Raw genomic sequence first — 23,402 nt, forward strand, 5'->3', positions numbered from 1 at the left:
CCTCCATTCTCCAAAGAACTAGATAAGATCTAGAGGTATAAAGTTGTATCAGTGAATACTAGTTAGGATTGTCAATGACATAGTATTTCCAGTTGCTATGTATGGTTGTGAAAGCTAAGCAGTGAAGAAAGCTGAAAGAAAGAAAATCAACTCATTTGAAATGTGGTGCTGAAGGAGAGCTCTATAGACAAAAATAAATGGACATTGGAACAGATCAAGCCACAACATTCCCTAGAAACCAAGATGCCTAAACTATCATACTTTGGACTTATCATAAGAAGACATGACTCACGAGAAAAGACAAAAATGCCTGGGAGGGTAGAAGGAACAAGACTGCATTACAAGTGAATAGACTCGATCAAAGAAGCCACAGCCCTGAATCTGCAAGACCTGAGCAGAGCAGTTGATGACAGGGTGACTTGGAGATCTCACATTCACAGGGTCACTTTAAGTCAAAGTCACCTTGACAATAGTGAACAATAACAACAAATGATCCAATAAACTCTCTTGGTTGTCGCAATTTAGTTCATTTCTTTCTACTTATTATAAATGTATTTTTGGCCCTCTTTTCTGTCATAGAGTCAGAGTTCGAAGAGACCGCATGGGCCATCCAGTCCAACCTCCTGCCATGCAGGAAATCCAAATCAAAGCATCCCCATTGACAGATCCAGCCTCTGCTTAAAGACCACCAAAGAAGGAGACTCCACTATAATCTCTGAGGAAGGAGTGTGTTCCACTGTCGAACAGCCCTTACTCTCAGGGAGTCCCTCCTAATGTTGAGGAGGAATCTCTTTTCCTGGAGCATGCATCTATTGTTCCGCATTCTAGTCTCTGGAGCAGCAGAAAACAAGCTTGCTCCCTCCTCAATATGGCATCCCTTCAAATATTTAAACAGGGCTGTCATATCACCTCTTAATCTTTTCTCCAGGCTAAACATCCCCAGCTCCCTAAGTCGTTCCTCATAGGGCATGGTTTCCAGACCTTTCACCATTTTAGTCGCCCTCCTTTGGACACATGGCTCCAGTTTCTCCACGTCCTTTTTGAATTGTGGTGCCCAGAACTGAACACAATATTCCAGGTGGGGCCTGACCAGAGCAGAATACAGTGGCACTATTACTTCTCTTGATCTAGACACTATACTTCTATTGATGCAGCCTAAAATAGCATTGGCCTTTTTAGCTGCCGCATCTCACTATTGACTCATGTTCAACTTGTGGTCTACTTGGACTCCAAGATCCCTTTCACACATAAAAATCTCATTCAGCCAGGTGTCCCCCATCGCCCTATATCTGTGCATTTTGTTTTTTCTGGCCTAAGTGCAGTACCTTACATTTCTCTGTGTTGAATTTCATTTTGTTAGCTTTGGCCCAGCTTTCTAGTCTATTCAGGTCATTTTGAATCTGGATCCTGTCCTCTGAGGTATTAGCTATTCCCCCTAATTTGGTGTCATCTGCAAATTTGATAAGTATGCTCCCAATTCTGTCATCCAGGTCATTGATAAAGATGTTGAATAGCACTGGGCCCAGGACAGAGCCCCACTGGACACCCCACTGGTCACTTCCCTCCAGGATGAAAAGGAGCCATTGTTGAGCACCCTTTGGGTTCGGCCGGTCAACCAATTACAGATCCATTTAACAGTTACTTTGTCTAGCCCACATTTTACAAGCTTGTTTGCAAGAATGTCATGGGAAACCTTGTCAAAGGCCTTACTGAAATCAAGATATACTATATCCACAGCATTCCCTTCATCTAACAAGCTGGTAATTTTATCAAAGAAAGAGATTAGATTTGTCTGGAATGACTTCTTTCTCTGAAACCCATGTTGACTTTTTGTGATGATGGCATTGCCTTCTAGATGTTCACAGACTCTCTGTTTAATGATCTGCTCCAGAATCGTTCCTGGTATCAATGTCAGACTAACTGGAGGATAATTGTTGGGATCCTCTTCTTCCCCCTTTTTGAAGATGGGGACAACGTTTGCCCTCCGCCAGTCGGCTGGGATTTCTCCTCTTCTCCAGGAGTTCTCAAAGACTATTATTGCAAATGGTTCTGATATTACATTTGCCAGTTCTTTTAAAGCCCTTGGATGTAGTTCATCTGGTCCTGGAGACTTAAATTCATTTAGGTTAAACAGGTATTCCTCTACTATCTCTTTACTTATTCTGTACTGAAATTCCCCTATGCCCTCTTGTGAAGAATTTACTGGAAGGTTGCAACAACCTTCACCCGCCGGTCTTGGAACTTGGGCGCTGTGCTGTCTGCCTTACAATCCAAGCCCTTTGAACCCATGGCCACATATAATCATAGAATCATAGAGTTGGAAGAGACCGCAAGGGCCCTGATCCAGTCCAACCCCATTCTGCCATGCAGTAAATTCAAATCAAAGCATCCCCAGCAGATGGCCATCTAGCCTCTGTTTAAAGACCTCCAAGGAAGGAGACTTGAGACTAACTTGAGACTCTTGACTTGGAAGACGGTCTTCCTGGTGGCCATCACCTCTGCCCGCAGAGCGGGTGAACTCTGTGCTTTGCGGAGGGACCAGCTTTCCTTAGGTTTCATAAGGATAAGGCTGTCCTCTGCACCATTACCTTTCTGTCTAAGGTGGTGTCTGCCTTTCACATGTGTCAAGACATTGTCCTTCCGACCCTGGCCTCGAACCTGACCAATGAGGTCAAATGTAGTTTGCACACCTTGGACGTTCGGAGGGCTTTGGCCTTCTATTTGGACAGAACTGTGGGTTCGAGTCATTCTGAGAGACTTTTCCAATGCTACTCAGAACCGAAGAAGGGACTGTCTGTGACTGCACAGAGGCTTCAAAATGGGTGGCTGGAACCATCCACCTCTGCTATGAGCTATTGGGTTCGGTCCCATGCAACTAGGGCGGCAGCGACATCCTCCCCATTCTTGACTGGGGTCCCCTTGGAGGATGTCTGTAAAGCTGCTGTTTGGTCCCAACCTTTGACTTTCATCAAACATTACAGGCTGGACACCAGGGCCAAACGGGATGCAGCCTTTGGGAGGGCAGTGTTGGTTTCAGGGTTACATGGATTGCACTGCATTTCCATTGTTTACAGGTTTCAAAGAATGTCTTTTTGCCAAAATTGGCTTGTTTACAGCATTCTCATGGTTTACATAAGTCTTGCATGACCTAATTTGTTACTGTGTGCCTTTTACTTAATCAGGTTACAGTACTATTCGCTGAAGTACAAAATACAATTGACACAGTTCTTGGCTTCAATGATTTTATTGTGTAATAAACACAGTGTTATTTGAACCTTACTTTGCTGTCATGATACTCCTTCTGCTGCTGACCAAAGCTTGTCAGTCTCAACCCATTTGTATGATTCACATAGACCATGAACAAGAAGGACAGGTTGCTTACCTGTAACGGCATTTCTTCGAGTGGTCATCTGCGAATACATACAAATCCCGCCCAGCCTCCCCTCAGTGTCCTGCTCTTCATTAGCTCATTCGCATGTCACTCATGCGGTGTAAATTCGGAAGTGGGGAAAGAGCGGGAACGCAAGGGTCTTATAAGGGATGGGTGGAGCTACCGCCAAAAAGTTGCAAAGGTAACTTTGCCCAGTGATTCTAGAACAGGGATGGCGAACCTTTTACAGTTTGTGTGCCGGGGGCGGGGCTTCTACCCCCAGGATGGGGGCTGGGTGCCAGGGGTGGGGCTTCCACCTAAGGGGATGGGGCTTCTGCCCTCCAGGGGGCAGGACTTTTCAGAGGGAGGGACCATGTGGCTTCTCCCCCTGGCATTTGCCGGCCCCTGAGGGTCCCTTTTGGGGCTGTCAGAGGCCGGCAAACGGGCCACGGAGGACAGTGCTCTGTCCTCTGCAGTTTGCCAGCATGCCGCCATCCTGGGCTCCTCCATGTCCCTTCCTTTCCCGGAGCTCTCTCTCCAGAGGGAGCTCCGATGAAATAAAGGCTGTGACAGAGCCCAGGACAGCGGCATGCCATATCCTGGGCTCCTCCACGGCCATTCTTTCCCTGGAGCGCTCTCTCCGGAGGGAGCTCTGAGGAAGGAAGGGCCACGACAGAGCTCAGGACAGCGGCGTGCCGCATCCTGGGCTCCTCCACAGCCATTCTTTCGCCGGCGGAAGCTCCGAGGAAGGAAGGGCTGCGATGGAGCCCAGGACGTGGCACGCTGCCGTCCTGGGCTGCTCCACGCCCCTTCTTTCCCTGGAGCTCTCTCTCCAGAGGGAGCTCCGAGGAAGGAAGGGCTGCGATGGAGCCCAGTATGCGGCACGCCACCATCCTGGGCTACTCCACGGCCCTTCCTTCCCCGGAGCTCTCTCTCTGGAGGGAGCTCCGAGGATGGAAGGACCGCGACGGAGCCCAGGACCCGGCCCACTGCCTTCCTGGGCTCCTCCACAGCCATTCCTTCCCCGGAGCTCTCTCTCCAGAGGGAGGTCCAGGGCTGGAAGGACCGCGACGGAGCCCAGGACCCGGCCCACTGCCTTCCTGGGCTCCTCCACAGCCATTCCTTCCCCGGAGCTCTCTCTCCAGAGTGAGGTCCAGGGCTGGAAGGACCGCGACGGAGCCCAGGACCCGGCCCACTGCCTTCCTGGGCTCCTCCACAGCCATTCCTTCCCTGGAGCTCTCTCTCCAGAGTGAGGTCCAGGGCTGGAAGGACCGCGACGGAGCCCAGGACCCGGCCCACTGCCTTCCTGGGCTCCTCCACAGCCATTCCTTCCCTGGAGCTCTCTCTCCAGAGGAAGGTTCAGGGCTGGAAGGACCGCGACGGAGCCCAGGACCCGGCCCACTGCCTTCCTGGGCTCCTCCACAGCCATTCCTTCCCCGGAGCTCTCTCTCCAGAGTGAGGTCCAGGGCTGGAAGGACCGCGACGGAGCCCAGGACCCGGCCCACTGCCTTCCTGGGCTCCTCCACAGCCATTCCTTCCCTGGAGCTCTCTCTCCAGAGGGAGGTCCAGGGCTGGAAGGACCGCGACGGAGCCCAGGACCCGGCCCACTGCCTTCCTGGGCTCCTCCACAGCCATTCCTTCCCTGGAGCTCTCTCTCCAGAGGGAGGTCCGGGGCTTGAAGGGCTGCGACGGAGCCCAGGACCCGGCCCACTTCCTTCCTGGGCTCCTCCACAGCCATTCCTTCCCTGGAGCTCTCTCTCCAGAGGGAGGTTCAGGGCTGGAAGGACCGCGACGGAGCCCAGGACCCGGCCCACTGCCTTCCTGGGCTCCTCCACAGCCATTCCTTCCCCGGAGCTCTCTCTCCAGAGTGAGGTCCAGGGCTGGAAGGACCGCGACGGAGCCCAGGACCCGGCCCACTGCCTTCCTGGGCTCCTCCACAGCCATTCCTTCCCCGGAGCTCTCTCTCCAGAGGGAGGTCCAGGGCTGGAAGGACCGCGACGGAGCCCAGGACCCGGCCCACTGCCTTCCTGGGCTCCTCCACAGCCATTCCTTCCCCGGAGCTCTCTCTCCAGAGGGAGGTTCAGGGCTGGAAGGACCGCGACGGAGCCCAGGACCCGGCCCACTGCCTTCCTGGGCTCCTCCACAGCCATTCCTTCCCCGGAGCTCTCTCTCCAGAGTGAGGTCCAGGGCTGGAAGGACCGCGACGGAGCCCAGGACCCGGCCCACTGCCTTCCTGGGCTCCTCCACAGCCATTCCTTCCCCGGAGCTCTCTCTCCAGAGGGAGGTCCAGGGCTGGAAGGACCGCGACGGAGCCCAGGACCCGGCCCACTGCCTTCCTGGGCTCCTCCACAGCCATTCCTTCCCCGGAGCTCTCTCTCCAGAGTGAGGTCCAGGGCTGGAAGGACCGCGACGGAGCCCAGGACCCGGCCCACTGCCTTCCTGGGCTCCTCCACAGCCATTCCTTCCCCGGAGCTCTCTCTCCAGAGGGAGGTCCTGTCAGAACTCCAAAGCCAATTACTGATCAATATTCACATTCCCTTTGGGTTCTGTTCATATTCTGGGTAATGGCTTTAATTGTAGCTCTGCCAGCTTTGCTTGCTTTGCTAGGGGGGATGGGGAGGATTGCAACTTAGGATTGGAATGCACTGTTTAATTAGCTGGAGACATCTGCGAAGCCTGTCCAAGGTCAGGTTGGATTCTCAAGCCTAGTTAGCCTGGGAAGCAAAGGGGGGAAGAAGGTGGAGAGGAGAAAAGGCGGGAGAGGAAAAAAAGGTGGGGGCTTGAGTACTTTTAACTTGGTGTTTGAGGTTTGCCTTTCAGATTTCACTGAAAAGTCTGTCTGTTCACTTTCATCTGTATCTCAATAAACTTCACTGCTTTTGAGCAAGTTGCTGTTGTGGATCACTGGTGGAAGTTGGCGGATCTTACAGTCAGTGAAATCTACTGTAATCTACTTGTCATCATGACTGAGGTGAAGGTGCAGGTTGAACCATCCGATCTGGAGATTGAGGTGGTGGAAGACACCGGGGCCCTCGGGACCGAGGGAAAGAGCGGCGTCGAGGAACGCCAGGGAGCAAGGCCCAAGACAGGGACCAGCTCAGAGGACCAACCAGAGGACTGGTGGTACCTGCCAGCGGGGACCGGGAGACACCGGCGCCGGGCTGGCAGACTGACGGCGTGGAACCAAGGACTGGGGGAAGCTATGTTGCAGAGCCCCGGACCTGAGGACCTATCGGAGGAGGTGGCAGGTGTCAAGGACGACATCCGTCAACTGAAGGAGATGATGGCCACCCTGATGCCCAAGGAAGGGAAGAAACCAGGGCAGGAAGCCCGAAAGGCACCCGCACTCGCCGCCGCCCGGGCCGCCCGTCCAGTGGACCTGGAGGAGGACGTCGACTCGGAGATGGAGGACGAGGATGACCAGAGCTCAAGGCCGCCCTCTCGTCGGAGAGGAGTGGGGGGAACCTCACGAATTCGTCGGGGAGAAGCAGAGGCGCTGCGCGAGCTGTTGGCGGGCAAGCTGGAGGCCAAGTTCAACGGGGACCCGGAACAGCTCCCATTCTTCCTCGCGCAGGTGGCGGGGCACATGCGGGCTCGAGGGGACTACTTCCCGGACGAAGCCGAGAAGGTGAGATGCGTGGCCGGCCGACTGGAGGGCCAAGCGGCTCAGTGGCTAGTGCAGCTGTATGATTGTGGGGCACCCGAGCTGCGGTCCCTGGACGCCTTCATGACAGCACTTCGAGCCCGGTTCGAGGACCCGTTCCGCGTGGATCGGGCAAAGGCCAAGTTCGCCACCCTGCAGCAGGGAAGTCGATCCGTGGCAGAGTACGTGTTGGAGTTCCGGAGCGTGGCTGCAAACATTCCGGATTATCCGGACGCGATGATGACCCGCCAGTTCCAGGATGGCCTCCGCGCAGACCTGCTAGAGTGGATCCTGATGAGAGAAACGCCCGCGGGCCTACAAGAGTGGATTCGTTGTGCCGGCGAGGCGGAGGCCACCAGGGAGCGGATTCGGCTTGCCAAGCAGCGAGCAGCTTTCCAACAAGGGAAGGTGGCCGCGACCCCGGGCCGAGAGGGCAGACCCAAGTCTTCGGCGGAGGTGGAGAAGCAGCGCCGGATGAGACTGGGCCTGTGTTTGGCTTGTGGGAAAAAGGGCCACATGATTGCGACCTGCCCGGATAGGGCCACCGGCAAAAAGACCCCCAAGGCGGCGCCAGGCGGTTCCGGAGGCCCAGGGAAAGGGGCCGCCGGCCAGGCTGCCGAGCCGGCCGGGGCCGAGGACGAGCGCCCAGCTGGACCGGCCCAAGACCAGGCCATTCCGGATTTGGTGAGTGGAGGGGTCTCCATTTATTACTTGGAAGTTAAATTGGGACATAAAATAAAAGGGACTACAGAGCCAATGCTGGCAGCTCTGGACTCGGGGTGCACCCGATGTCTAATCAGCGAAAAGCTGGTGCAATCGCTCCAGATTGAACAGGAGCCTTTGCCGGAGTCAATCCCTTTCCTGCAGATGGATGGGACGGTCATGGGGGGAAAACCCAGCAGTTATCAGACTGAGAAACTTATGCTTCAGGTTTCAGGACATTGGGAAACCCTCCGGTTTGTGGTTGGGCCCACCCGGGGTTGCGATTTAGTGTTGGGAATAGACTGGCTGGCGTTTCACAACCCATTCATCAATTGGAAAACCAAGCAGTTGGTGTTCAACGACCCTGGGTGCAGTAAGCATGTGGCGCCTGCAGGGAACATGGGGAGAGAGCCGCACCGTGCCACTGCGGTGACGGTCTATGGCCCTTACCCAAAAGCGACAGTCAACCGGCTACAGGAGATGGGGAGTTTCCCAGAGGTCTATAAGGATTTGAGTGCAGTGTTTGAAGAAACTGAGTGCGACCTCTTGCCGCCTCACCGAGACACAGACTGTGCCATTGAATTGACCCCCGGGGCCCCACTCCCTAAACCCAAACTGTACTCCATGACTCCAAGGGAGATGGTGACATTGAAGGAGTTCATTAACAAGAATTTGGCCAAAGGGTTCATCCGCCCCTCCAGTTCACCGTTCGGTGCGCCAGTGTTTTTCAGGGAAAAGAAGGATGGGTCCCTGCGGTTGGTGACAGATTACAAGAACTTGAATGCTATCAGCACTTGTAGCAAATATCCCCTTCCATTGATGAAGGACATGTTGAGCAGATTGGCCACGGGGAAGATTTTCACCAAATTGGACTTAAGGGATGCTTACTTTCGAGTAAGGATTAAGGAGGGGGACGAATATAAGACCGCATTCCATTGCCCGTTGGGGGCGTTCGAATACCTAGTCCTCCCGTTTGGCCTTGCGGGAGGGCCTTCGTGTTTCATGCAGCTGATCCATGAGGTGCTGCAGGACTTGCTGTACGAAGGGGTGCTGGTATATTTGGACGACATCCTCATTTACTCCCCGGACCTTCCCAGCCATGTGAAACTGGTGCGAAAGGTGTTGCAAAGGCTGTTAGAGAACAAACTGTATGTTAAACTGTCTAAATGTGAATTTCATACAGATAATTTGGAGTTCTTGGGATATAGAGTATCCACCCGGGGATTACAAATGGACCCGCATAAAGTACAAGATGTCATGAACTGGCCGCAACCAAAAACCCGCAAACAGGTGCAACGATTTCTAGGGTTTGCTAACTTTTACAGACAGTTCATCCCCAATTTTGCTCAAATTGCATTACCCATCACCAATCTGTTAAAAACCAAGGTGGGGGAATCTGGTGAACCTGCAAGTGCTGGAGAACAGGCAGCCCGAATGAAACCTTCTTTTAAAGTGGACTGGACTCGGGAGTGCACAGAGGCTTTTGTGCAGCTAAAGAAATTGTTCAGTACAGAGCCTGTGTTAAAGCACCCAGACCCTGAGCAGCCTTTTGTGGTGCAAGTAGATGCTTCAGATGAAGCAGTGGGGGCAGTGCTGATGCAAAGGGATAGCGAGGGCAAACTGAGGCCTTGCGCCTATTTGTCTAAACGTTTTGATTCTACCCAAAAAGGTTGGCCATGCTGGGAGAAAGAGGCCTATGCCATTAAGAGGGCTCTGGAGGTGTGGAGGCAATTCTTGGAGGGGGCTCCACACCCGTTCGAAGTGTGGACGGATCATCGAAACTTAGAGGCCCTACAAACCCCCAAGCAGTTGACTCCCAAACAGAGGCGGTGGGCAAAAGAGTTCTATAAGTTCAACTTCACAATAAAGTTCTTCCCTGGTAAAGACAATGTACTGGCAGATGGGTTGTCCAGAATGCATGGCCCTGGACAACAAGAACGTAGTGAACTTCAGACTCTGTTCTCCTCCAAACAATTGGGGCTGGGAGTGACCACGCGCTCCCAGGCCAAAAAGGAGCAGGACTCTAGCTTGGAAGCTCTAGACCCCATGGTGAGAGAAATTTTGGAGGCATATGAAACAGATGAGGAGTTGGCAGGCCTAAAGACTGAACTCCAATGCTCAGAGCAGGGAGTATGGACCAAAGATGGGAAAATATATGTGCCTGGGGCCTGCAGGTCTAAAGTGCTGGAACTATGTCATGATGTCAAAGCCGCAGGTCATTGGGGTTTCATTAAAACCTGGCTGACACTAAGCTCCAAGTACTGGTGGCCCAAAGCCCGTAAAGGGGTGGAGGCTTATGTACAGGGGTGTTCAATTTGTGCCAGAGCCAAACCCCACACGGGCAAGCCGAGTGGCCTATTGCAGCCGGTGGAGACCCCATCTAGGCCTTGGCAACACATTGCAATGGACTTCATTACTGACTTGCCTGAAAGCAAAGGCAAAGATACCATTTGGGTTGTTACGGACTTGTTTTCCAAACAGGTGCACTATGTGGGTTGCAAAGGGGTCCCCACTGCATCCAAACTGGCTGACCTTTTCATTGAAAACATATACAAGTTCCATTGTTTGCCGGACAAGATTCTGTCCGACCGGGGATCGTCCTTCACTTCCAAATTTTGGAGGTGTTTGCAAGACAAGTTGGGGGTGCAATTGGCGTTCAGCTCTGCTTTTCACCCCCAGACGGACGGTCAGACGGAAAGGGTTAATCGGAGCCTGGAAGTCTATTTAAGGTGCTATGTGAATTACCTACAAGATAACTGGATGGACTTGCTGCCCCATGCTGAGGTGGCCTTTAATGTCTCTAGTCATGCCAGCATTGGGATGTCTCCTTTCCAAGTGGTGTTTGGCTATGAGCCTAGGGTCATCCCACAACTGTCCCCTGAACCAAAGGATCCGGTGCCAGTGGGGAAGTGGAGTCAGCTATTGCGGGACAGTTGGACTAAAATTGAGGAGGCATTGAAACAGGCCAAATTGGACTACAAGCGCTTTGCTGATCAGCACAGGAAGCCTGGTTGGGACATTCAGGAGGGAGACTGGGTGTTCCTGTCTACCAAGAATTTAAAGTGTAGAGTGCCTTGTAAAAAATTAGGCCCCAAATTTGTGGGTCCGTTTGCTGTGAAAAGACTTGTTAGTGAAGTGACTGCTGAGTTGGACCTGCCTAAGATGTACAAACACATTAACCCTACATTTCATTTCAGCCTGCTGAAGCCTGCTGGGAAGAGGACTGAAGATGAACTGAAAGAACCTGCTCCACTGCCATTGCTCATTGAGGGGGAAGAACATTTTGAAATTGTGAAAATTTTGGACTCTAGGGTTGTAAAAGGGGGCTTAGAATACCTGGTGCAGTGGAAACATTTCCCAGTTGATATGGCTGAGTGGGTGGGGGTTAAACATGTCAATGCTGAGCGACTGATACATGAGTTTCATTTGGCTTACCCTGATAAACCTAAATTGGATAAATAGAGCTTTGGGGGGGCAGAGTGTCAGAACTCCAAAGCCAATTACTGATCAATATTCACATTCCCTTTGGGTTCTGTTCATATTCTGGGTAATGGCTTTAATTGTAGCTCTGCCAGCTTTGCTTGCTTTGCTAGGGGGGATGGGGAGGATTGCAACTTAGGATTGGAATGCACTGTTTAATTAGCTGGAGACATCTGCGAAGCCTGTCCAAGGTCAGGTTGGATTCTCAAGCCTAGTTAGCCTGGGAAGCAAAGGGGGGAAGAAGGTGGAGAGGAGAAAAGGCGGGAGAGGAAAAAAAGGTGGGGGCTTGAGTACTTTTAACTTGGTGTTTGAGGTTTGCCTTTCAGATTTCACTGAAAAGTCTGTCTGTTCACTTTCATCTGTATCTCAATAAACTTCACTGCTTTTGAGCAAGTTGCTGTTGTGGATCACTGGTGGAAGTTGGCGGATCTTACAGGTCCAGGGCTGGAAGGACCGCGACGGAGCCCAGGACCCGGCCCACTGCCTTCCTGGGCTCCTCCACAGCCATTCCTTCCCCAGAGCTCTCTCTCCAGAGGGAGGTCCAGGGCTGGAAGGACCGCGACGGAGCCCAGGACCCGGCCCACTGCCTTCCTGGGCTCCTCCACAGCCATTCCTTCCCCGGAACTCTCTCTCCAGAGGGAGGTCCAGGGCTGGAAGGACCGCGACGGAGCCCAGGACCCGGCCCACTGCCTTCCTGGGCTCCTCCACAGCCATTCCTTCCCTGGAGCTCTCTCTCCAGAGGGAGGTCCGGGGCTTGAAGGGCTGCGATGGAGCCCAGGACCTGGCACATCGCCACTGCTCCTTCTCAGGGGCCTTTCCCTGCCCCCAGCTGTCTTTCTGGAGACAGTTGAAGGCTGGGAAAGGTCTCTGAGGAGGAGCAACTGGCATGCACTGGTCACTCCACCTCCCCATCGACCCTTTCCCAGCCTCCAGTTGTCTACTTTTGCCCAGCACCATTTTCTTGCTTCCCGCTGTCTTCAAGAGATAGCGGGAGGCCTGAAAATGGCAGGGAGGAGGAGGAACGGGCACGCGTGTGCCTGTTTCTCCTTCCCCAAGGGCCCGTGCCCGGCGAAACAGCCCGGACTGCAACTTCCAGCACGCATGGCATAGGTTTACCACCACAATTCGAGAAGTTTTGTGAGCAGCACTGCACAGGCGCAGTACAACCTGTTTGTATGTATTCGCAGATGACCACTCAAAGAAACAGTTACAGGTATGCAAGCAGTCCATACACACACACACACAGAGTATATATTCAGCATTCCCTAAGTGGTTTACAAAGTGTGAGCCAATTGCTACTCATTTTAGTGACCTACGGAATGATGCCAGGCTGAGTCAAGCTTGAGCCCCTTTTATTGCTGGTATTGAACTCACAACCTTGTTGTTTGTGAGTGAGTGGCTGTAAATGTCCTCAAGAGGACCTGGACATATGGGACATGTGAGCTCACATAAGTGGGGCAATTCCATGGGAGGAGGAGGAGATCCTGTAGGTAACTTGGGCCCAAACCATGTAGGGCTTTAAAGGTAAAACTTTAAAGGCGCAGTGGTTAAATGCCTGTACTGCAGCCATTCACTCAAAACCACAAGGTTTGCGAGTTCAAGACCAGCTAAAGGGCCCAAGCTCGACTCAGGCTTGCATCCTTCCGAGGAGGGAGCTAAAATGAGTACCCAGACTGTTGGGGGCAAATTAGCTTACTTGCTAATTAGCTTACTTGCTGTTCACCGCTATGATCTTTGGAATAGCGGTATATAAATAAAACAAATTATTATTATTATTATTATTATTATTATTATAAAGTGTGGCCAGATACAGGCAGCCAGTGGAGAGATTTTAATTTTTGTCTGACATGATCACTCCTGGATGTCCCACTTATCCATCTGACTGCCAGCCATGTTTAGAACTAGCTGAAGTTTCTGGACTTGGTACAGAGGTAGCCTAGTGTTCAGTGCCTTGAGGCTACCGCCGTATGCATTGCCATCCTTGCGTCCTCCATCTCTAGGTAGAACACTGGACCTGAGCCCCTTCCCCACCGCCATTCCCTTCTCCTTCTATGCCATGTCTTTTAAGATTATAAGCCTGAGGGCAGGGAAACATCTGAATAACTCTCCGCGCTCTGAGCGCCTTTATAGTGTTGGAGAGCGGGGTATAAATACCGCAAATAAATAAATAAATAAAATTCTCCATTCTTATTAAATGCCAGAGGTAAAATTCTCCATTCTTTTTTTTTTTCCTAATTAAATTTTTATTGAAGTTTTACAATCAAACACAAAGTCTGTAGAACAACAACAAGGAGCAACTACAAGGGCCAAGGGTAGGTATCTGATGAAGAGTTATTCTGCAGCAGAATCAAAAATTAGTTCTGAGTGAGAGCCAGAGTTCGGCTTCTCAAGGTGCCGAATGTCCCCCCAAAGGTCCGTCCGTGAAGCAGGAGGTGGGATCCAGTGGGAGGGATGATTAACACAGTCAATAAGGTCATCCAGTCTTCTAGAAAAGTGTCAGTCCTTTGTGGCCAATGCAAAACCTCACCGGAGCAGACACTTTCTCTGTCAACCACCTATATCCCAAATTCTAGGCCACCATTTCTCAATGGAGAGGCCACCTGACTTCCAACATTTGGTAGCAGTAATAAGAAAAAAGATCACTTTCCGATGTTTCAAGTTAGAATTACTTTTAACAAATATAGAAAGCAAAAGCAACATTGGACAGAAATTTGTGGTTTGGCCAGCGATACATGGAATCTGATAGAGAACTGCCTCCCAAAATTTCCTCACTTTCAAATCTAGAGGCTCTTATATGAATATGTGGATTGAATGTCCTATTATTCATATAAGAGCCTCTAGATTTACAACCCCTCCAGCAATCCAGAGAGAGCGTTTTAACCGTTTTAGAGAGCATTACAGGTATGTGATATCAGCTACGGATGCTTTTCAAAGCATTCCCCCTCACAAATGCTGAATAGGATTTGAATAGGAGTGAAGACCAAATAGGAGCCCTTGCAGTGACAGAAGTAAGTTTTCAATTCTCCTTGCCAAAATGAGCGCACATCTTGGCCATCCGTGTGTTCAAGGAGAAGTTTGTAGATAATTGCCTCCGTCCTTTTGGTATGAGATGCGGAGTTCAAACCAAAGTTTTCAAAAAAGGAGAGCGGACGTGGAGACTCTGCATAAAGTTCTCCATTCTTCTAAAGGGCCTGAATGGGAACGCGAAAGGGTGGCCCCTTCCAGATGGGAGCCCAACCCAAGTGACGCCTCTGAGCAGAGATGGCAGAGGGCATCTTCCCCTGGTTCCTTTCTCTATCTCTATCAAATTTGAGCCATTGCTGTTTATTTAAAACTGATTTTTTTCAGTTAAATATATTGTGTCTAACCCCCCCCCCCCCCCAATCTAATCTAATTTTATTACAAATCGGGAATTGTGTAAAATGTCAAGACATAAAAACAGCCATCTAACAATTATTAATAACAAAATAAAAAAGCAACAACAATCTGGATACAATAATGTAGAAAAACAGTATTGAGAAAAGTTCAGAAGTCCACAGAAAGATATAAAGGGCCATCTAACAATTATTAAGATCCAAACAACCAACTAATAATGATATGGATATGATAAGGCAGAAGGAGAGTATTGGAGAACGTCCAAAGGTTCGCAGTGTTAATGAGGTTCTCTACTTAATCAGATCCTGGAACGGCTGGGTCTTCCGGAGCGCTTGATCATAGAATCATGGCATCCTAGAGTTGGAAGAGACCCCAAAGGCTACCCAGTCCAACCCCCTTCTTCTGCCATGCAGGAACTCTCCATCAAAGCATACCTGACAGATGGCCATCCAGCTTCTGCTTAAAGACCTCCAAAGGAGGAGACTCCACCGCTCTCTGAGGAAGAAGTGTGTTCCATTGCCAAATGTTTATGTCGTGGTGGAGGTTGCATCGGTTGTGAATTATTGTTGATCTACTCTATGAAAAGAAACCTTTATTCAGTAAATGATGTTTTTTCAGATTGTCCTTTTGACTCTCTTAAACTGTTTGTGTTAATCCACTTTTTCTCTTATTTTATTTTTTTACTTTTTAACCTTGAAATACACAGTTGTTTATCTTTTGTAACTTAACATCATTACCTAACACTTACTTTCTAGATACACATTATAATATACATGTTCCACCAACTAGTTTTGAAAAACATATTTTGTTTCAGAAATTCTGTGAAAGGTCTCCAAGTAGCTAAAAAAATGGTTTCCCCTTTAAACAAATCAGTTAACCTTTCCATTTCAGCAACCTCTACTCATTTATCCACGCATTCCACATATACTCTGGCCATACTTTCAATTTCCTAGGCCTTGCTAGGACGGCTCCAGCTGGGGCTGCCAAAGACCTGATCAAATTCCAGATCAAGAGTCATTTTAAATCCTATAATCCTTTGTATAGGAGAGTTCTTGCTATGGACATTGCCTTCACTCATGCAAACATGAGAGAGCTTGTTTTTTGGAGAAAAGGGAAGAATCTCCTACTAGTTAGACATAAACTGCAAGTTAACCTGGCATTTCCTGTCTGAGGAAAAAAAACAAGTTAATAATAATAATAATAATAATAATAATAAATAAAACTTTAATTTATATCCTGCATTTTGTTTCCACAATCAAAGCGGCGTACAACCTTTAAAAAATACAACAATATATACTATTTCCAACCCCCCTTAAAAAAGGATTATACAATTCTATCCATTAAAATTACAGACAATAAAATCTAAAAACAATACTACCAATAATAAAATAACGATGGGCAGAGTCTTCATTTGTATATGTCTGGGGGGGGGGGGGAGCGTTACATGGCCGGGATCTATTCTGGGAAGACCTGCCGGAAGAGATCCATCTTGATAGCTTTCTTGAAGCTCTCAAGGTTGGCAATTTGATGGATCTCATCCGGCCGGCCATTCCATAAAGTGGGAGCGATTGCAGAAAAAGTCCTCTGGGAGGTTGCCGTCAATCTGGTCTTTGTGGATGGCAACAAATTCCTCCCATAGGACCTGAGGCTACGGGGCGGATTGTGCGGATGGAGGCGGTCCTTTAAGTAGGTTGGGCCCAAGCCATGGAGGGCTTGAAAGGTAATGACCAACACCTTGTACTGTGCCTGGAAACGAACAGGCAGCCAGTGGAGTGATTTCAATATAGGTGTAATATGGTCACTCCTAGTTGTTCCTGTAATCAATCTGGCTGCCGTATTCTTCACCAATTGAAGTTTCCGGACTAGGCACAGGGGTAGCCCCATGTAGAGCGCATTGCAAACATCAAGTCTTGAGGTTACCAGCGCATGTACTACCATTTTGAGGTCCCCCCGTTCCAGGAAAGGGCACAGCTGGTGTATCAGCCGGAGCTGATAACAGGCACTCTTGACCGTTGCATTCACCTGATTTCTCATCTGAAGCGATGAGTTAACTATTACAAGTAACAAATCCAAAGGTCAAGGCACAGCGGATTAACCACCTATGCTGCATTCTTCCTAACTGCCTATAAAAGAAAAAGACTTGTGGGGTTCCAGGAGTCAATTGAATTGGCCAGGGGTCAATTAAATTGTCAATTCCAGATGGCTTTGTCTGATTTCTTTACATCTTTGTATCCATTTACTCAATTTAAACCAATATTTCTGAATTCTCCTGCAACTCCACAACATATGGAAGCAAAAGCCAACTCATTTCCCCACATTTCCATCATGTGTTATTAATTACAGTGGGCCCTTCTTATCTGCAGAGTTCTGTCCTAGACCGCCCCACGGATGGCAAAAGCCGTGGGACCTTAAGCACTGAATGGCGGCACGCATGCAATCTCTCCTCTAGGGCTGCTGCACCCATTGTAATCAATAGGCTTTGCTGTCTGTGGATGCTTAAAGCCACTGGCAAACTTGCGGCAAGCGTGCTGTATATCCCTTATAAATTTTGGCCAATTTCTCTGGGGTATATATCATTGGTACATCATTTTATACAGGTTTTCCATGATCCTTTCATCCAAATATTTTCCCATTCAGCCATTCAAATATTATGTCCCAATTTCTTTGCCTAACTAATCATATATTCTTTAACCTGTTCTTCTTCGGTGTCAGAATTTCAGTAGATTTGTACATTTGTACATGGCAGGCCTTTCCAGAATAAAGCGCTCGGCCACATAATGGAGACTTTTGGCCTATGCCATGACCCTGCCCACAATCACTAGATTTTAATGTTATTTATGTAATTTTAATCTCAATTTGTTTACTTTTCTTTTAAGGGGGGAATATTGTGTATTTCATTGTATGATTTTATATGTTGTTCACCGCTTTGATGGTTTTTACAAAAAGCTGGATACAAATAAAAGTTTTATTATTATTATTATTGTTGTTATTATTATTTTACCTATCAAATGACTATCATCTGCGCACAACATTTTAAATTCTGATTCTTCCTTCATACTACCAACTCTTCACAGCCTCTCGGACTCTTTCCCTTCATTAATAATATGACAGCAATTGTAGTTTGAACCCTTCACTTTCTAATTCTGCATTCTTTTTGACAAAAGCTCTTCTTGCATTTCATACATTTAACTAGTTTCTCCCAAATGGGTTCTTTGAGCTGAACATAGATTTTCATTCTGACTCAAGCTCTGCCCTCATTTCAGGCATTTATATGGTTTCTCCCTTGTGTGGGATCTTTGATGTAAATGTAAAGTGTCACTAAGAGAAAAATTCTTTGCACATTCTATGCATTTATCTGTTTTCTCCCCTGTGCGGGTTCTTTGACGTGAAAACAGATTGTCACTGTAGCTCTCGCCATTATATACTCTTTCACCTGTGTGGGTTCCTTGATGTAAAAGTAGGTGTCCACTCTGACTAAAGCTCTTTCCACATTCCATTCATGTATATGGTCTTTTTCCTGTGGGTTCTTTGATGTGAATGCAGGCCATCTCTGTGACTGAAGCTCTTCCCACATTCCATGCATTTATATGGTTTCTCCCCTGTGTGAGTTCTCTGATGTGAACTTAGATTTCCACTTTGACTGAAGCTCAGTCCACATTCCATGCATTTATATGGTCTTTCCCCTGTGTGGGTTCTTTGATGTGCACTTAGATTTCCACTTTGACTGAAGCTCAGTCCACATTCCATGCATTTATATGGTCTTTCCCCTGTGTGGGTTCTGTGATGTGAATGTAGGCTATCACTCCGACTGAAGCTCTCCCCACACTCCATGCATTTATATGGTTTCTCTCCTGTGTGGGTTCTTTGATGTAAACGTAGACTTCCATTGTGACTGAAGCTCCTTCCACATTCCAAGCATTTATATGGTCTTTCCCCTGTGTGGGATCTTTGATGATAACGTAGATTTCCACTGTTACTGAAGCTTTCTCCACATTCCATGCATTTATATGGTTTCTCCCCTGTGTGGGTTCTTTGATGTAAACGTAGGTTTCCACTTTGACTGAAGCTCTTTCCACATTCCATGCATTTATATGGTCTTTCCCCTGTGTGGGATCTTTGATGTGAATGTAGGCTATCACTCCGACTGAAGCTTTCCCCACATTCCATGCATTTATATGGTTTCTCTCCTGTGTGGGTTCTTTGATGTAAACGTAGACTTCCACTCCAACTGAAACTCTTTCCACATTCCATGCATTTATATGGTCTTTCCCCTGTGTGGGATCTTTGATGTGAACGTAAGCTTCCATTCTGACTGAAGCTCTCCCCACATTCCATATATTTATATGGTCTTTCTCCTGTGTGGGTTCTTTGATGTGAATATAGACTTGCATTCTGATGGAAGCTCTTCCCACATTCCATGCATTTATATGGTTTCTCCCCTGTGTGGATTCTTTGATGTGAACGTAGAATGTCACCCCGGCTGAAGCTTTTCCCGCATTCCATGCATTTATATGGTCTTTCTCCTGTGTGGGATCTTTGATGTGTATGTAGATGTCCACTCTGACTGAAGCTCTTTCCACATTCCATGCATGTATATGGTCTTTCTCCTGTGTGGGTTCTTTGATGTGAATATAGACCATCTCTCCGACCAAAGCTCTTCCCACATTCCATGCATTTATATGGTCTTTCTCCTGTGTGAGTTCTTTGATGTAAATGTAGACTACCACTGTGACTGAAGCTCTTCCCACATTCCATGCATTCATATGATCTTTCACCCGTGTGGGATCTTTGATGTAAACGTAGACTTCCACTGTGAGTGAAGCTCAGACCGCATTCCATGCACTTATATGGTCTTTCTCCTGTGTGGGTTCTTTGATGTGAATGTAGATTTCCACTGTGACTGAAGGTATTTCCACATTCCATGAATTTGTATGGTGTCTCCGCCATGGGAACATTGAAGTGTATGTTTAATTGTGATTTACATTTGAATATTCTCCCACAGAGAGGATACTTTTCTTGGTCTGAACATGAAATTAGACATACAGAAAGGTCAGACCCTAGAGAGGCAGAGGAGTTGTTCTTTTCATTTTTCATTTGGTTGCCCCTTTTCCTTTTCCGTTCTGTTTGATTTCCAAACCCCTCTGTTTCTATTGAAGGCTCCACAATTTCCATTGATGTCACAGGTGGCTCTGCATAGTTCTCACTCTGCTGCTCATTGCCTGCTTCAGGAAAAAGAAGATCCAGTTAGGAGCCAAACACAGAAAACATGGACTTGGTCAAGAATCAATCTCAATTACCTTATTTATTTGACAATATTTCTTTTAAAATAATAATAATAATAATAATAATAATAATAATAATACCACCCCACTTTTTGGCTACAGGAGCAATCAAAGCAGCTTACATGGTTAAAAGACAGTCATATACACTACATACACCCTGTACAATATCATATGTAACCTCCCCTTAAAACAATTAAACACATTACAATTAAAATCAATTGTTAAAATATTGATAACAACCATCTACTGGGAAATAGTAGAAAGATACTTATGGTGGGGAGAATACATTAGCCGATTGTTCTGTTCAGGGAAGGTTTGCCAGAAGATATCCATCTTAACAGCTTTTTAAGAGTTGTCTAGGCAGGAAATTTGACAGATCTCCTCTGGTAAAGCATTCCACAATCTGGGAATGCAGCCACAGAGAATGTCTTCTGGGAGGTTGCTGCTAGTCAAGTCTTTATAAGGTTGTAATAAATTCCTCCCAGAGGACCTGAGGCAGATTATACAGAAGTAGACGAACCCTTAAATAGGCTGGACCAGGCCATGTAGGGCTTTAAAGGTAATAACCAAAACCTTGTACTGTGCCTGGAAACTAATAGGCAGCCAGTGAAGCAACTTTAACATAGGCTATTCCTAGATTTTTTGATGACCAACCTGGCTGCCATGTTTTGTACTAATTGGAGTTTCCAGACTAGGCACAAGGGTAGCCCCATGTAGAGTGCATTGCAGAAATCAAGTCGCTACCAGTGCATGTACTACCATTTCTAAGTCTCTTACTTCCAGGAACGGGCGCAGCTGGCATATCAGCTGCTGAAGCTGATCACAGGCACTCCTGACTGTCACATTCACTTATCATGTGGAGCAATGGATCTAAGAGCACTCCCAGACTGCTTGAGGAGAGCATGATCCCTTCTAGGACTGGAGGTTGCAACCCAATACCTGGTTTGGGGCCCCTACTGTAAGTACCTCCATTTTGTCTGGATTCAATTTGACTTTATTTTTCCTCATCCAGCCCATTACCATTTCAAGACACTGATTGAGAGGACAAATAGCATCTGTTGTCAAAGCTGTTGACTGACACATAGAGAAATATATTTGAGTGTCATCAGCATATTGGTAACACCCCGCTCCATGTCTACGGATGATTTTTCTTCCCAGTGGCTTCATATATATATATATATATATATATGAAGCCACTGGGAAGAAAAATCATCCGTAGACATGGAGCGGGGTGTTACCAATATGCTGATGACACTCAAATATATTTCTCTATGTGCCAGTCAACAGCCATATATATCTGGCTTTGCTTCACGAACGAAGATTCAGGAAGGACTCATCCCGCGCTTTGTACAAGCGCATTGGTGACTAAAAAGGCCAATCCAGGACAAACAGGTCCAGTTGCAGAAAGCATAGCGGAAAGTCTCCAATTGTATGAAAGCGTTCAAGGAGTCATAGGTGTTGGCGATAGGTGACCCATGTTTCAGACCCATAGAGGAGAATAGACAGTACAATGGCTCTATACACACTGATTTTTGTGCTTTGCCTCAAGTGTTTCTTACTCCAGACTCTTTTGTGAAGCCTTCCGAATGCGCTATATGCCTTTGCCGGTCTGTGATTGATCTCTTTATCAATCTTGGCGTCTGAGGAGATGATGCTTCCCAGGTAGGTGAACTGCTGGACGGACTTAAGCACAGATGTGCCTACAGTGATGTGGGGATGGTAGTGTTCTTCCTGTGGTGCCGGCTGGTAGAGAACTTCCGTTTTCTTCAGACTGACTTCCAGCCCAAAGAGTTCTGCATGTCTGTAGTGCTCCTATTAGCTCTGAAGCCACCTTGGCTTTCAGGGAGAAGCTCTTCTGCAATGGCAGGAACTAATCTGTTCAGCAGTATCCTTGCGAGGATTTTTCCAGCAATGGAGAGCAGTGTTATACCTCGGTAGTTCGAGCAATCCAATTTTGCTCCTTTTTTCTTGTACAGGGTGATGATGACTGCATCTCGGAGATCTGATGGCAGTTCGCCTTTTTCCCAGCAATCTGGATGCCACGCTCGCTGCACTCTGCAAAGTTTTCTTGCATCCTTTTTAAGTATACAATCACGGATTCGCCTTCCTGCTGTTTACAACAATATAGCCTTCTGCTGCACAGCATTTTAGACAAGGCTCCAGCTGGTTGGTTAACAGCCTCAAGAGCTTTACAAGCTTCAAACGTTGACTTCTTATTTCTAATATGATTTAGCTGGCTTGGCTCTATAGCTTAAACAATTGTTGCTCTAGCTTTTTCATTACCAGCTAGTTGGTCTTCATCAGTAGGATCTGGCTGTTTCTTTACATAGTCCCATAAGTCCTGCTTTAAGCTAGCATATACATTTTCCATGAAGTATAATTCTTCTCGGACAGTTTCTCAAACTTGACAGCCGCTTCCATGTTTGCACTGAGTCTGCGACTTAAACAGCTGCAAACAAACATTCCGATACTGATAACAGTCTGGGCAGTCTGTCAAACAAGAATAAGCTTCCAAAACCAAACTGATAACGACAGAGTCTGTGAGCAGACAGCACTTAACTCACTCCTCTCCAGGACTTTTCTCTTCAGCCCTCTAGTAATCCAAACACAGCTCACCAATTGCAGAAATAGATCACCCACAGCTTCTTTAGTGTTGTCTATGCGGCTACTGGGCCCATAACCCTTGTTGGGGCGTGGAAAGACGCACTGTGTCCACCACAACCACCTGCAGAGTTGAACCACGTCGACAGGACACCAGGGAGAAGGGATCTGAAAAGATGCCTGCAAAGGTATTCAGGCCAAGAAGGAAAATATTCCTTCAGCACTGCAAAAGAACTTGAGCTCCCGGCTTGAGAAATAACCATAGAATCATAGAGTTGGAAGAGACCACAGGGGCCATCCAGTCCAACCCCATTCTGCCATGCAGGAAATCCAGATCAAAGCACACCCAACAGATGGTCATCCAGCCTCCATTTGAAGACCTCCAAGGAGGGAGACTCCACTACACTCCGAGGAAGGAGTGTGTTCCACTGTCGAACAGCCCTTACTCTCAGGAAGTTCCTCCTAATGTTGAGGTGAAATCTCTTTTCCTGCAGTTTGCATCCACTGCTTCAGGTCCTAGTCTCTGGAGCAGCAGAAAACAAGCTTGCTCCCCCTTCAAGCCTTCACTCTATACAAGGACTTTTAATAAATGAGTTACTTTAATAAATAAAATACTTTGCTAACCAAACAACCATAACAACAAAAACAGGCAGTTACTCTTACACCAACTGTCATAACTGACACACTCTCTCAGAAGGACTGACCAGCATCAACATTCCATAATGCAAGTGTCAACTGTCAACTGCCATTGGAACTTTAATAGGTTCCGCTACAGCTCTATCTTGTGATCACATACATGTCATTTCCTAACACATAAGACAAGCTAAAAATATCCAAGGCACATGAATCAAACATGAAGAATATAAACTACAGGCCTATGCTGATGATTTGGCTATTATCCTTGAGAATCCAATGTATCAAATAGAAATTTTGTTTCTAATAACTGAGG

The 23,402-nt window shown here is 47.8% G+C and overlaps 3 protein-coding genes across 4 annotated transcripts in view; 2 read left to right on the forward strand and 1 right to left on the reverse strand.

Moving 5' to 3' along the window:
• LOC149278109 (uncharacterized) overlaps nucleotides 1–23,402 on the forward strand; it is a 705,984-nt gene that overhangs the window by 509,698 nt on the left and 172,884 nt on the right. The gene's annotated exons all lie outside the window — the stretch shown is intronic.
• Nucleotides 6,333–7,490, forward strand: LOC149278126 (uncharacterized; the record flags this gene model as incomplete). The annotated part of the gene is made up of 1 exon (XM_089502381.1): nucleotides 6,333–7,490. A coding segment is annotated over exon 1 (1,158 nt), but the record flags the coding sequence as incomplete, so codon positions are not given.
• LOC149278127 (uncharacterized) overlaps nucleotides 14,021–23,402 on the reverse strand; it is a 74,861-nt gene continuing 65,479 nt past the window's right edge. Inside the window, exons 4-5 of one of the 2 annotated variants that reach the window (XM_089502324.1) lie at nucleotides 18,004–19,792; nucleotides 14,021–15,141 (exon numbers count right to left, since the gene is read on the reverse strand). In XM_089502324.1, the coding sequence (XP_089358450.1) occupies nucleotides 18,045–19,792 (1,748 nt within the window). In that variant the 3' untranslated portion in view covers nucleotides 14,021–15,141; nucleotides 18,004–18,044. Of the gene's footprint in view, nucleotides 15,147–18,003; nucleotides 19,793–23,402 lie in introns of both variants that reach the window. The other variant, XM_089502323.1, reaches the window with a different exon arrangement.

The sequence above is a fragment of the Sceloporus occidentalis genome, unplaced genomic scaffold (assembly GCF_023333645.1).
Source record: "Sceloporus occidentalis isolate IW3139 unplaced genomic scaffold, rSceOcc1.0.p SCAF_201, whole genome shotgun sequence".
NCBI lineage: Eukaryota > Metazoa > Chordata > Lepidosauria > Squamata > Phrynosomatidae > Sceloporus > Sceloporus occidentalis.